The 15115-nt window shown below is 42.6% G+C and overlaps 1 protein-coding gene across 1 annotated transcript in view; it reads right to left on the reverse strand.

The window, feature by feature from the left end:
- The window catches only part of LOC121091838 (cytosolic phospholipase A2 epsilon-like), a 34590-nt gene that overhangs the window by 8059 nt on the left and 11416 nt on the right, over positions 1–15115 (reverse strand). Inside the window, exons 4-16 of the mRNA XM_040602062.1 lie at positions 13240–13376; positions 12610–12741; positions 11456–11496; positions 10332–10374; positions 9469–9526; positions 8962–9128; positions 8752–8838; positions 7602–7639; positions 5577–5724; positions 4538–4674; positions 3389–3611; positions 1811–1925; positions 618–755 (exon numbers count right to left, since the gene is read on the reverse strand). Coding sequence (XP_040457996.1) covers positions 618–755; positions 1811–1925; positions 3389–3611; positions 4538–4674; positions 5577–5724; positions 7602–7639; positions 8752–8838; positions 8962–9128; positions 9469–9526; positions 10332–10374; positions 11456–11496; positions 12610–12741; positions 13240–13376 — 1464 coding nt within the window. The remainder of the gene's footprint in view (positions 1–617; positions 756–1810; positions 1926–3388; positions 3612–4537; positions 4675–5576; positions 5725–7601; positions 7640–8751; positions 8839–8961; positions 9129–9468; positions 9527–10331; positions 10375–11455; positions 11497–12609; positions 12742–13239; positions 13377–15115) is intronic.

Below are 15115 nucleotides of genomic sequence, written 5' to 3' on the forward strand. Positions count from 1 at the left end.
TACTGAAACCAAGGAGCTTCTAAGCAGCATGAGTACAAGAAGAGACGACTGAAATCCATCTCGCACTGCTCTGTGTTCACCTGCCACTGATTCTGACTCCTTGGTAAAGGGATGTTATTACACAGCCCATCCATACAAGTCGGGGACCGGCCAGAGAGATTCGGAGACCCTTCGCTTCTGGTCTTACTTCTCATCCTGGGCAGCCTGCAGCTTTAGTGGGTGGGATTCTCCTGAACTTAAACCTCACAGTGGAAGCACAGCTGCAGGTTTCCTACTGTCTGAAAATTTTCTTAAGTTGGAGTGCATTCAGAGGGGAATCGGAAGAATAGCCAAAGAAGTGGGAACTATTCCTTACAATGAAAGAATTAAGGAGCTTTATCTATGCCATCTACAAGACACAACGTTAAAAAGTCTGTGCATACCAAGATATTGACAAGAAACTGAAAAAAGGTGTGGGATTTTTTACTGTATTCTTTTGGACAAACTACCCCCACAAACTTCCTGGCAGGTGATACCACAGCAGCGTTCCATACGTTAGACCAGAAACTTCCACCCTCTGGTTAACAGCATTGCACCCCTGCAAAGTGCCTCTGTGCCAGGACAACGTAATACATCACCTTGAAGGTAGCAGATCCGGGATTCGGGGAGTTTTTTTAGCAAGCGTCCCATGAAGAACTCGCTTCCAAAATGCTCTGTGCGAACGAACACGCCATACTTCAGCAGTCCCACCTCGTAGGGGGTGAACTCCACCCACTCTGCAAGACAGCCACGATGGGACAGTTAGAGGGCTCCCACCCGGGTGCAGAGAGGGTGGCCAGGGCATACGTCGGCCTGACTTCTGTTTGCTGTGCTGCCTTTGCAAAGCCTGGCTTACGCAGTCACGCTGCTCACGGTGGTGCGGGCAGCGGCACAAGGCACACGCCACCAGCGTGGCACGGCTCCAGCTCTTACACACCCTGTGTGCATCCAGGGCTCTCCAGCACACACACGGTTTCGTCCTGCCCTTGCATACCCTCATCTAGGTGTAAGTACTTCCACTGTTTTCAATACAGTTAATTTAACTTCCCTTGAACAACGTGGCTATGTACAAAGACAGGTACTCAGCTCTTCAAAAACGAGTTTCTTGTAAGGGGCCAAGTCTACTTTTTATATGTGGTACTAAGATAGAACTGGCCCTTGACTTTCTCAGACATCCTCTCCAAATGAAGTGCAGTTGTTTGATATAACTGCGGCATGAGCAAACACTGGGACAGAAAGGCCATGGTCTACAATTTCCTTTTCCTTCAGAAGTGATTCTTTTTTTTTTTTTTTTTTTTTTTTTAACTCAACCATAAAATATCTGGTCTGGATTCCTCTCTGCCTCTTCTCCTCCTCCAGCTGATTCTCCTCACGGAAAAAAATAACCAAAACAATGAGCAAAAGAAAAGATTCAGTTGGGAGTAGGTTGGATGCTTTCCCAAACTTTATCATAAGTACGTTGTCCTTCTTCATATTGAAACTGGGCACTGACAAAAAGCAGTATTTAATTCCTGGACAATTCCAATACTTCTTATTCTATATGGATCAGATAATATTTAAAAAGCGGCCTTTCTGGTAGGATCTCAACTGTGTGTGTCTATAGACAGTGAAACACTGATCTCAAAAAGCTCCTGTATTAAAACTGTAAGGCCTGGAGGTGATGGCTATGTCTCCAAAAAGCAATTAACACACTAAGACTGTTTTCTCAAAGTGCTACCAAGCAGAGAAGAATGAATCACAGGAATTCAGATGTCAGTTTCAGCCACACAGGGCCAAAACACATCATTCTTACCTTTGAAATCATGGGTGCTGTAGCTGTCCCGGACACTGACTGACACATAGATGGGCAGCGGGTTCTGGCCATCACACAGTGCTTCTTGCTGCTCAGAAAGTTTGTGGGGGTCTTTCTGGTTTTGAAGAAAAAACAGTTATGTCAGAAGAGACAGAAACTAGGCATAGTGAATTCAACTGCCCCAGTGCTGAAGGAGCTGCGTGGCCCTGCCCGCAGTGTGCGGGACGTGCCATGGCAGCTCCACTGCACAGACCACTGCAGGCACCCACCTGCCAGGAACAGACCAGTCTCCCAGGGTCCAGCCTGACTTTGTGCGTGGATTCACAAAAAGATGAGGACAGGGAAAACTACTTCTGCATATATGTCTGTACGTACTAGCAAGTACTGCCCTGGCAAGTGGGAGAAGGGGCAAGGTACCACTTAGGATGAGGAGTGTAGTGAGCAGTCCTCGCTCTCCTGGGGTTGAAGGAGCAAGTTGGCATTGAATTTCCTTTCTTGGTCCATGATAGCTGTCAGTCCAGCCTTACAAGGGGACTGGAATTTGGTAGCAAGTTATTTGCATCCCACCCAGCTTCCTTTCTGGAAAAGCGTATTCTCATTGAAGACGTTTATAAAAAACATAAAATCTCATGAACTGCTGACAAATTTAAGAGCAGCTATTTCTGACAGATTAGGAAGAGGTTCATGGTTACACAGCAATAGCCAGCACTGCTCAAAGTGAAAGATGCTTGCCTAGACTGCGATGAGGACCTCATCTAGCTGAAATTAAAGGAGGTGTAGCTATTCAGTTTATACCTTTGCTTAATATTTAGTATTCCTCTCTGTATGTACTTATTTTCTGTTTACATGTATATAATACTATACATGTACTTGTATAAAAATAAATAAAATCAAATCAATGGCTGAATGACTGCATCGTTTCTGCCCCCACCCGGAGGACACTTTTGTTCAATCCTCAACCACTTGTCCCTCCCCACTTCCCCAGTGCCAAAGCACACATCCTTGAAGCGTGGTCCAGCTAGAGAGAAGAGGGAGTGAACTGCTGTACTGCAGGGGTAGAAACCACTTCAAATAATAGAAAAGCAAATTTGTTATTGCTTGTAAAAATTGATGTCACTTAAACTAGCTGTTGCCCAAGCAGTCCTTCTCAGCAGAAGTAAAATATGCACTTCCTACAGTGTACCTGCAGATCAAGTTACCTGCCAGTGGATGCAAATCACCAAACACTTCAGCTGTTTAGTACGTGCTCCAGATAGTTTTCACACTGCTGAGATTACTCTGCTTTGCACCTTGAACTCTTTCTGCATACATAATCTGCATCTTAGGCAGACTGCCCAAGATAGCCTCCATTTTTATTTAAATACCAGCCAGAGTTCAAATGGCTGCATCCACAACCTAATTTATAAACACATAGGATGCATTTCTCCCTAGGCAGACTACTAAAGGAAATGAAAAAAATTGAATTTGTGGACGTGGAGAACTTCACTTGGTTTTGACACATGTTCTGTGAAACTGATTCCTCTCCATTCACTTGGAGAAAAATACATGGCTCTCTAAGAAATAGAATATGCATCATACCCCATCATTCAGTAAGTACTCAATCATGAGCCCCCAAAGATCTATAAATGATGTCCTGTATCCCTCTTCTTTCCGCTGACAAAGCTGCTTGTTGTAGTATTTCATGCGATCCATAGAGAAACAGCCCATCTTGCATTTGGTCGCTTGCTTCTGGGCTTCATCAATATGCGAGTCCAGGTCCTTCTGTGACCAATAGGCATCTCTGTATAAGTTGGCCATGGTCCTGGAGAAACACAGTACAGACAGAAAAAGTTAAAAGGAGAAGAAAAAAACAAAACAAAACAAAAACTTGAATTTTGTGCCTCCAGACATTCTATGACTGTTTTAAAGATGGTCCCGAAGGATAAAGTATTTCTTTTTATGTTCTTCAGGGTTTTTTTTCTAAACAGAACTGGCAGCAGCTTAAGGGATAAAATTGCCAGGTGTGAACATCAGTACATTTCTGAAGCACAAATTAGGTAGAAAGTTATAATAATGAATTTTCTTTGCTTGTTTTCTAGAACCATATAAATCAGTTCACACCAGGTGCTGTCTCTTGGCTTTGTATCGCTTAAGTGTTAATCTTATGTTATCATGTGCTTTATTTTAATGCCATCTTCTATTTTATCAAACATCCCTACACATGGGACCATCAGATGTCGGGCAGTGGTGCGTCCTGTGAGCAGGGAATAACGCTGCTCTGGGGAACCCAGTCCTTTCCCAAACTGACAGGTTGCAGGAGTAAGTGTGCACTGTCCTGCAGTCTTCTCTGCATGACCAGTTAGAAAGCAGAGCCAATCTCAGAAGTTACTGGGAACAACAACAACTGGGACATCAGTGGAGAGAGAGAGAGAGCAAGAGGCATGATGCTATAGGCATCCATAGTTACATCCGCAGCAACTACTTCTTTAGAAAACATTCTGATAAGTGTAGTTGTCATACATGTATTTAACTGCTGCAAATATGAAGTTGAAAAAGCACAGTGAAGAATTGCTAATAGAAAAATGCTGCATCAGATCGAGCTAATATTTAATGGCCTGTTACTGAGAAACAGCTTGTTCTACAGTATTTGAAGGAAATCTCCAGATCTTGTCTGCTTTCAGAAGCTCCTGTCTGGGGCTGCATCACCCTCAAAAAGACTGGTCACACCTCCTGCACGGGCTGGCTTACCACGTGGTGCCAGACAGCCCGCTGATGTATGTTACGCAGTCCAGGAGATTTAGTTTCTTGAGTCCCATGAGGCTGCCATATAGTCCTGTCATTGACTTCAGTCCTCCACCAGTTGTGATGATAGCCACAACGGGGACCTGTTGGGCAGAGGAGAATGGGACATTCACACCAAAGGCGCTCAGCATCACATCCTGGACCGCAATGGGCTCTGGCCACCACACCCAGCCCAGGTTCCCATCTCAGAGCCTGGGTCCCTTTTCACAAGGAAAGCCTTCAAAACCAAGCAATGACTGCTGCTGCTGCTTCACCTTGGATAAACGTGGGTCCAGAGATGAAACCAAACCTGGGTTCTTGTCTATCTTGCCACAGATGAACAAGAAAAAACCCTTCTGTGGAGGCAAGATGTATTTTCTCTACATTTCCCACTCCCTTGCCACTTTTTTCTAATTTCACATATCTACTACTACTGTATGAAAACGCACATGCCAACATCATGAAGAAATACACTCGGCTCACAGCCAGTGCTGTTAAGCTACCCTCATCAAATGCTGTTATTCTTCAGTATTGTGAAGTTACTTTAAAATAAGTTATATTTATTTTAAGGAATTTTGAAACTGCAAGAAAGGGAAGATTATTGTAATTACTCGGAGACGTTTACCCTAAACTCTCACAAAATGATAAAATTTGAATAGGGGAAGAAATCTTTGTTGTGTAATGTATTTAATATGCACACAGTATTTCTGAACCAAGCCACTTACAGCATGGGATGGTAGGGATGAACACACCTCAAATCTGACCGATTACAAATTGACAGCCATGAAGGATGCAAATACTGCAACTAGTTTTTTCTTGCAGTAACAAACTGCAAGCAGTAAAGTACATTTGCAGCAGAAGCGAATGTACTTAAGGCACAGGAAGAAGCTGGCACTTGCACAACAGATGTGTGGCCCATTTTTGCTGACCACTCATCCAGAAGAGTACATGAAGGCACTAGAAATACAAGACCTACACACACACACACTCCCCAACACACACATACTTCACAATCCAGCAGATCCCGTTGTAAGTGAAAAACGTTTTTCAGGGCGCTTGCTACGTATCTCTTTCTTTTCCCCAGGAAAGCCATCTCTTCTGAACATAAGTCAAACCCAAAGCGCATGTCCAGGTCTTGGTGGCATGAACAATTACTAAGATAAAAACAGGTAGATATTTTACATATTAACACACTTCTATCGATCTCAGGACTTCAATCAAAGATAACATACAGCACCCTTCCCTTCAAACAGGGCGATGCAATGTGGCATGAGCAAGAGAGAATATTCTAACTGATTTTACAGGTAAGAAAACTTACTTCAATTAGTAAACTAAACCAGTGGCATTATACCCCGCTATTACTAACTGGTAAAGAAACAACATACAGAATTTACAAATAAAATGAAATATTTAAATTAATATTCTAAACCCTAAATAATTACAAGTTTAGAAAACCTGTGCAAAAAGTGAGCATATTGATTCCCATTTCATGACTTATTTTCTCATTCTAAGACTAACATAAAACGCAGTTTTCAAATGTTGGTATTTCCAGCCTGAAGGAAAACTCTCTTTCAAGCAATTCACGTGGAAAGGCATCCCTTTCTAGCAGTGAGCATCACTGAGGAGAAAACCCACCCACCCGCCTGCCGGGGGGGATGACCTCAGTGACACCCAGCCCCAGGATGGGTGGAGGTGGGTCACTCAGTTTAGTAGGGCAAGATTTCACCCCAGTTGCTCTGACCTGTCTGCACTTGCACAAGCTGTCTCACAGGATAGCACTGGCAGTTGTATTTCATGTCAACCTTGACTCAAAAATTGTAAAGCACAATACTCCTCGGAGGAAGATTTCATTTGCATGGATTTCAAAATTTAGTAAGTCACTCCTTAAAACTCAACCGTTATAGCTTATTACCCTGGGGATTTGTGCTCTTCCACTCAGTAACCTCCCTCCTGTCTCTTCCTGCCCCGTGCCTACAAGACACCAACAGGCAAGAGACCTGGCATGGTGTCTTCAGGCCAGAGCTAGCCACGGACCCCCTGGCTGGCCAGGCACTCTAAAGTGGCAGAGTTTTGTTTTTTCGTTCAGTGACAGAACTTCTCTCTCCGAGTTCATAATTTCAATGAAAGCAGTAATGAAATTTATTTATGAGATTGCTCCACCATCAGATTTGGATAAAATCAGCCAAATGATCACAACGGTGTTTGTGAATGAAGACACGCAAGGGGACTTGAGTTAGGTGGAGCTGCAAAAGCCAGTTTCCATTGTAAGTCAAGGTACAAACAAACTGCTTTTGAAGTTAACCAAAAGTAAAATGAGCAAGCAGGAAGTATTTTCCCTGTTCTGGAATAACTCCCGTTTTCCCATTGTCATTGATCACTTGCCTTTCTGAAAAGAGTGACAGAAACCTGTCTGAATTAAAAATTAAGTTATTTTTCCCTTTTATTTCCTAGTCAGACACATGCAATAAAGACCAGTTTGCCCAGTTCTGTGTTACATATGGCTATGGATACCACGAAACATCTTCATATTTACTGATGAGAATTAAAGAGCACATCTATAGATGTCAAATCACCAGCCACAACTACCTTAGTTTCTACTCAATATAGAGTATAACTGGGCTTAACAGAATACAAGGTTTATCACTGCCAAATATTGACAGTTAAGAAAAAAAATAAATGTTCACAATTCCCGATCAAGTGTACTGTTTACTTCTGCCTACTCTGTTTGGGTTCTTTTTAGTCTGCTTTGTTCTTTTCGTGAATTTCAGAGACTGGCATTGATCAAAAATAATATTCTGTCATCAGAAGGAAAGGGATAATGCTAAAATAAGTACATGGTTATCAATGTTTACTGATTAAAGCCAAATCTTCCTAAGGCTAATTATGTATAATATACTGTGCATGTATCTTATGTTTTATTCAAAGCACATTCTTGTTTTCAGATTAAGAATGCCTGCTTGTGTCATTTCCATGTGGCTAAAACAATGTCAAAATCAATAACCCAGATCTTTAGGAATAGAAGGTCTCTTACCAGCTTTGTGCTCTCACATTCAAGTCAAATCTTTTCTCCTGGAAAACAAGAATGCGTACTATAATTATTTTTATCTTCATTTCAAAATTTCTTCTTTTTTCCCCTTTCTGTCCTGAGACCATAGCTTGACTTAGACCCCAGCAAGGTCTGGCGATTACAAAATTAAATATCTGAAATCTCGGCATGTTTACAAAAGTATTCGCTTATCCTCGGTGCAACATCCCTACCTACCTACAGATTCCAAATGACTCCAGGCTGCAGAAACCATTAAGTCCTGGTAGAGGAGGTTCCTGAGACTCATACAGTAGGTCCTATTTCCTGTATTATTCACAAGCCTTCTGCAGCATCCTGAAACACCATTTCTTGTACATTTCCCGTTCTTTATGCTCTAATACGCAGCAGATATTTGCCATCCTGGCCACAGTCTCACAGTGAAGAGACTTCCAAGACTTCAGCCTGTCTTAAAATTGTTATTGCAACCTTCTTGTTAACTGACAAAAAGTGCCCTGTTCAGACAGGATATTTTAATGGCCCTAAAGTCTGATCTCTCCTACTTCTTTCACAACGTAACTAATATTGGGACAGGTTGTCGCTAGTAATCTGGAAATCTGTAGCAGAAACATTTTTTTATAGTAAGGCTCTTTTTCTTCTATTAATTTCATTCAAAATTATACATCACATACATCTACTTCAAACAATAGACTCATTGAATTTTTTAAAATCTATACGCTATGTCTAATATTTTCAATATATTTTAATATACAGTCCTTTGAAGTACATGGCTTACTAAAGGGAGGTTTATCGACTTTTCCCCCAGCTTGTGTCTGAGGAGCAATTTTAGTTTGAACTCTAAGCAAGGGAGGGGTCAGTGAGTCTTTGGGTAAACAGGGAGAGGGGTACTGAAGGAATCACATTTTCTGACATCCTTGTTCGTCTCTGTATCCAATACTGGCACATAACGGAGATTAATGAAGGGACAACCTGCTTCTGTGGAGAAAACGGCTGAAGAAACAAAGCTCCTGTTTTTTCTAAGTTCTGAGATAAAATCAGAACATTTCTGATCCTCTTCGCAGCCATCTGGGCCAATATTATGGGGATTAGTTTCTACTTAAGTCACCTTTTATTCCTAACAGCTAGAAGTGATGCTTACCTCTGCAATGGTCATTTTCCTTCCCATAGGCAGTGAATTCAGCATCACAACTGGGGAGCCCGTCTCTGTACTGTACTTACAGGTCCACTAGGAAAACAACATGCTTTAGGACAAAAACAGTAAACGGGTTTGCCCTCTCCCCCTCCTCCCACTCTCTAGTCTAGAGAGACACTCATGATCAGCTCATCATTAAGGCCACTTCCAACATACAGGGTGGTAATGCCTCTTCTTTGGCAACATGACATCCAGCGTTGGCTCCGCGTACTTGATATAGTGGAACTTAGTGGGGCCTGACGGGCTGACCACTCCATCAGGGCCCAGAGTGATATCCTGCGTCCCCTCAAAGGAGCCCTTCACAGTGAGGGAAAGCTCTTTCTCTAAAAAAGCAAAGCAAAAGTTGCAAGAAATATCACAATGATTTTACCAGAAAATTGTGCTGTCTTGATTACAAGTGGGGTACAGCAGGCAGAGCTGGAGATGTTGGACCACAGCTTTGTGTAGCTTTAATGCAGACCTAACAGACCTTATTTACATATACCTAAGGGATTGCAAGATGCAGTCATCGATGTTTGTAACAACCTAATGTGTTTACCTGGTATTAATTGCACTGAATATTGCAAATACTATGTGTTCCACTAATACATTGTATTAAAAGGGGCACCCGCTCATCAGTAAGCATGCAGTTATTGGTAAATAGGTAACAAGCAATAACCTCACTTGATTTTTGCTGCATCTTCTCTGCCACTTCAACTTCCAAGCAGCATAGTTCACGACACTGTAAAAGACAGAGAACAAGAATTTGTGAGAAAGATCATCACATCCCAACCTCGCACAGGGAACTGTGAATCACTCCTCTTTTGGACATGTCTAGTTACTTGAAGTGCCCGATTCCCTGGCATTTCTAGGCTTCTGCTCAATAGTCACCAACCAAGAAAAAAGAAAAGCTTTGGAGGAGTTGTAAAGCATCCTTCAGTGACAATGACATATGACTGGGCACAGTACGAGGAAGACAGCCACGAGTCTTTTCAGAATAGTAGCATAGATACAAAGGATGAAACTGGGAAAAACATAAATGAAACTCTTCATCTCTCAGCAATGTATCTAAGTAGTAGAAACAGTTTTCTGAAGAAACATTGCTATTAACATGTTGGGTTAAGTTTTATGGTACTCACTCTTCCTTCACATAAAGTAATTATGATAGGTCAATACTTAGTGCTGAGGTTACCCACCAGGCATGGCTCATCTCCCAGGGGAGGAAAGGGCTGGGTAGACTATCAGCAAGTGGCTTCACAGTCTTTTTGCCATTGCACCTCGATGGCAGTACATTTTTTGAAGGGATACTGGTACCAGAGGAAAGCTCTGGGTGTGGGTGTGGTGTATTGAAACGCAGGACAAATGGTAACTAATGGGATATCACCAATGAACAGTGCAATAAAATATCCCATTCTCAAAGTATCTAAATAGGAAAGAGAGAAGAAAGAGAAAGAACTGTCCTACTGGCTTCTCTAACCCCCACCCTCACTTCCCCTTTATATTAAGGAAACACTTATAGAAAATTTCTTGGGGAAAAAGATACGTACCACCAGCACTCCATTGGTAGCAATAGCTTCAAGGGGGCCAGAACTGGGAAACAAAATTAAAGACTTCAGGGTTTTTTATATCAAGCAAATGCCCACTCATCCTTGCCCAGGGTGTTACCCTTTCTCCCCGTTTGGAAGAATGGTGGCCAGAGGGACCCCAGCAGGTATGTAACAAGCTCCTTTCCATGCTTGCCTGGACCGAGCACTGCTCTGAGGGGACTTGCCTCTAAAGCTGTGGGATTTGTATATGGGTACTTTTTTGCAGTACGACCTCATGATCACCTAAAATGGAATCTGCGGTTATGTAGCTAAATTCTTCTCCTCACTGTAACACGTAAACTACACCTGTTTCAGAAGTACCATGCTAATACACCAGCATACATCGGACTGGGCTTCCTAATAGAGGTATTTGCTGGTATGCAAACACAATCAAAGGGACACAGGGCAGCAGGTACCAATTACATGGGGGAATAAAAGCTTTCTAGATCATTCAGGTAAAGTCAGGAGGTAGTGTGGAGTGAATCCTGGCCTCAGCTCCACACTAATACGAGGCCTGACCTTAGGCTAGTTGCTTCATTTCTGCCATGCCTTAGTTACCTTGTGGCAACACAGAGACAAAAATACCAATTCAGGATGGCAGGCTGACCGTGCTGGAGGAAAGCCCCACAATAAAGCTTCCAATACGTTGTCACTGTGTTGGGCAGAAAGAAATCAAAATGACTGGGACCAAAACAGTGCTGCAAGGGAAAACTGAAGGAGTCAGAGATATGCTGGAAACCTAACCAGGATGGCTCATCACCAGGAGTCTGTGCAATGCATAAGCTGAAACAGGCATGGAAAGACTGATTGACATGCATGCACACACACTCAGAAAGTCTTCTGAAATGTCCCCAGGTAAACAAATCCAACATTGTGGATAGAAGAAACGATGCTGGGAGGTGCGCCTTTGAAAGCAACTAAACTACAGAACAGGGTGGCTGGAGAGATCAGCCAGATGTCTGACACCGCAGGAATGATGTAACAGAAGTCTGGCAGTTTTACAGAAAACCCACAAAGCATGATGACTTCTTTGTTTTAGCATGTAATGATTTTTGCGTGTTTTAAATAAACTGTATATCACTTACGCAGCCTCCAATTTGAACTCAACCTCTAGCTCCTCCTTGGCCTGAAAGCAAGAACAAGAAATCAAATTAAGTAGCTACACAATGCTTTCTCTCTGGTCTAAACCCAAGTCCCTGGTATGCAGTAGTGAATTAATTGGTTTCAACGCACATGTGGCCTGTGATAAATATTTCAGACTGGAAGGTCTGAAACAACATTTCAAACCAGAAACTTTCAAACTTCTTCACGGTATCATCAAAACAACCTGTACTTTTACCTCTTAGTGTGCAGCTGCTGCAGAAAGAAAATTTACAACTTTGTCTTCTGAATTCTACCTTTTTCTCCTAACTGTAGCTGGCACTGTCCTGCCATGACTTACTATCCTCACTATTAGCTTGGAAGTTAAAGGTACTTCCCACCCATCACTTTAATACAATAAACAGAAAGCGGTATTATTGAGTGATTCAGAGTTAAGGCAGTGTAGATACGTACGAGCTAGCTGTGAGTGACCTAGTCTGGGTACCAGAAGCAACCTGCCCATGGCAGCAATGACTTGCATGCAAGGTATCTCACTGATCTCATCCATAAATCTCAAAGGAAATAAAGACTCTTTTCCCATTTTATAGATGGGAAACTGAGAAACAGAATAAATCAGTCATTCTGAGCTCCCAGACCACACTAATTCTGCTAGGCAAGTCAGCTGGCAAGGCCCTAGCTGAGATGTCACTGCAGAGGACAGTGCTGAGAATACACAGAGGCAACTTCAACTTTGCCTTGAGGGTGAAAGTAGATACAGTCAAAGAGGCAGGGGGTAGTAGCTACGAATTACATAGGGGGGGGGGGGGGGGGGGGGGGAACCTTACAGGTTATTATTTACCCTGCAACAGCTGTGCAGCCTTGGAGTGGCTCAGAGATAGCTCACAGTCAGGTCCTTCCCCTACCTACTGCACTGTTTCAGTCATATGCTCTTTAATAATTTATAAAAATATTCAGAGGGGAGGCTCAGGCTCTCAAATCCAGATTTTTTTACCACTTTTTGTAATATATATTTTGAATAGTAATTCATGTACCCATTGTTGTGATGTCATCCATGGCAAATTCAGGAAGCTCACCCCAAGATTTTGAAAGTGTTGTCTAATTCTCCACTGATTTAATTGCTTTATTTTTTCGCTCTCACCTCTGGGCTGGGCTTAAAATACAGGAGCACTGTTCTTTCAATTGGAAGTTTAGCGGTATCAAAGAGTGCACAGAGGAGATGGTCATCTGGAGTAGCAAAATCCTCATCATACACTGTCAGCTCCAGCACATTCTGGAATAAGAGGAAGAAAGGGGGTTTTTATAGTTTCTGTAGTCTGGACATCATTAGCTCTGCGGAAGAAGGAGTGTCAGGGATGTGCCCGAGTCGCAAAATGAAGAAATTAAGCATCGTCCGCCTTCAGAAAAACACACTGTAAATACAATATTTCTTCTTCCCTACTTCATTTTAATTGCTCTAAAGCAAGTCTTACATTGGCTATGCCTACACGACAACTTAGTTAACTCCCAGATTCTGTACCCATCCTGCACTGACCCATACAATCTCTCTGGTTTCCCCAAAACATCTATACCGAGCTCAGTTTCTGGCCTTCCTGAATAGCACCATCGAACAGGCACAGGAACTCAGTCGTATCTGCTGTTTAACAATTTGAACAGTCCCTTGTCACGTGCCATCTCTTAACAATTCCTGGGCACGGTTCAGGAGACAGACAGGGCCCACCATCCGCAAAAGTCTTCAGGCTGCTTCAAGCAGACAACTTTGTCTCCTTACCTTGACTTGGCTCTGGATCCTGAAGTAGAAGGTTTCATTCCACACCGGATTGTTGGAGTTTCTCACAGTTTTAGTGCGGGACTTTTCACTTGTCGCAGTTGGCAGCCACAAGGACACGTAGCAATCGGCCTCGCTTACTGGGTAGGGAAAGAGACAAAACAATTATTACTGTGGCAAAGCCCGTGGTGCTGCACGACACTGCAAAGGTTACTGCATGGTACCAACAGCACGTATGAGTTATTTGAAGACAAATGCCTGATGTAATGTAGCTCTTTTCAAGATACCCTTCCGAGAAGGAAAAAACACAGACAGGTGATGTAGAACAGGAGGTGTTTTCTATTCTTCCTTGTATAAGTTACAGACAACAGCAACGTTATTATGTATAAAAGAGGTGAGAATTTCCTCTTCTAGTCAGCCACTTTCTTCAGTTCCTCAAGCAACAAGCTTTCCTGCACTCATGTGTGCATGCACACGTGATAACCCCCAGCTGCTGTCTGATGAGGGGCCTGGGAGCCTCCCCCACCTTTTGAGAACAACTCAGAAGGTCTCCATTTCTGCCTTGCCTCGAGTGATTTACTTGGTGAGGGTTGTAAAAGCAGCTGCAGAACCACCCCTGTTGTAGCAGATGTCGGAGGCCTCCTTCCAGAAGGAGTTAACTGAATTAGACATTGGATCTTAACTAATTGCCACCTTCAGGAAGAGAAGGACTGTCTCCTCCCAGAAACGCGCTGGGAGAAGGTTAGTGAAGGATACTTGATTGTATTTCTCAAAGGCACTCAAATTATTATCTCAAATGGCCACAGCCAAAAATGCGATGTACTGTCTGCCAAGGTAATGCAACGTTTCCTCATGCAGGTTACACAAAATACTTCAGCACCTTGAAGCTCTCTCTTACACAGTTCTTAGCAATAAAATCATCAGGTATCATAGAATCATTTAGGTTGGGAAAGACCTTTAAGATCATCAAGTCCAACTGTTATCCCAGGACTGCCAAGTCCACCGCTAAACCATGCCTAATGCAAAAGGTAACTGACGTTAAGAATGGATGTCCTTTGATATGAGACTTTTGAGAAAGACAAGTGATAGCAGCAGTAAGTGGAGAAGACACTTCAGCAGCAGGCGAAGAATCTGCAGGTCGATCAGGAGAACAAGCTCTTGCACATCACCTTGTGGGGAAAGGCAGAAACTCATCTGGCTGCAATAGGAGCTTTTTCTTGTCTTCTCCTTTTCTTTCCTTCTCCACCAGGTTTTGTCAGGTGTCCCCCTACAGCCACTGGCTCTATCTCAAACCGGGTGGAGGCTGCATTTTATGTTGTTGAAAGTGTACTTGGTTCAAAAAAATCTTGCTACTTTTCTGTCTGAGTCAGAATGAAGAACTGGAATTCATAAATGCTTAAGAAATTACATAATGCATCGTGATAAGTCAACCGACATCTTAATTACTCACTTTCTGCTTTTCAATGTTTTAACACAGAAATGGAAAAACATTTTTAATTCTATCAAATTTTTCCTTAAAAAGTTGTGGAGAAATCAACACATTTGTGCAGAGTCAAAAAAACAGTATTCCTCTAATGAAAAAATTTGTTTGGAAAATATTCAGTGGGCCCTAGCCCTCTCCCTCACCTGCTCTTTTCCACCTTCCATATCTTATTTTGGATCAAAGAACCTTCTCCCTCCTATTCTTTTTTGTAGAGATAGCTTCCACATCCTCCTCAACAATTTCCCTTCCACTCTTAAGATCTGTAGCATATTTAGTCCCTTTGGATGTAAAAGTCGTTTCAAATTTCTTCTTGTAGGTGGTACCTTCCTACAGCTCCTTTTGTTACTCCGTTTCCTGAAGTGTCAGAAGCTTTTGCCGATTATATTCCCCTCAGAG

This window comes from Falco naumanni, chromosome 7 (assembly GCF_017639655.2).
Source record: "Falco naumanni isolate bFalNau1 chromosome 7, bFalNau1.pat, whole genome shotgun sequence".
Lineage (NCBI taxonomy): Eukaryota > Metazoa > Chordata > Aves > Falconiformes > Falconidae > Falco > Falco naumanni.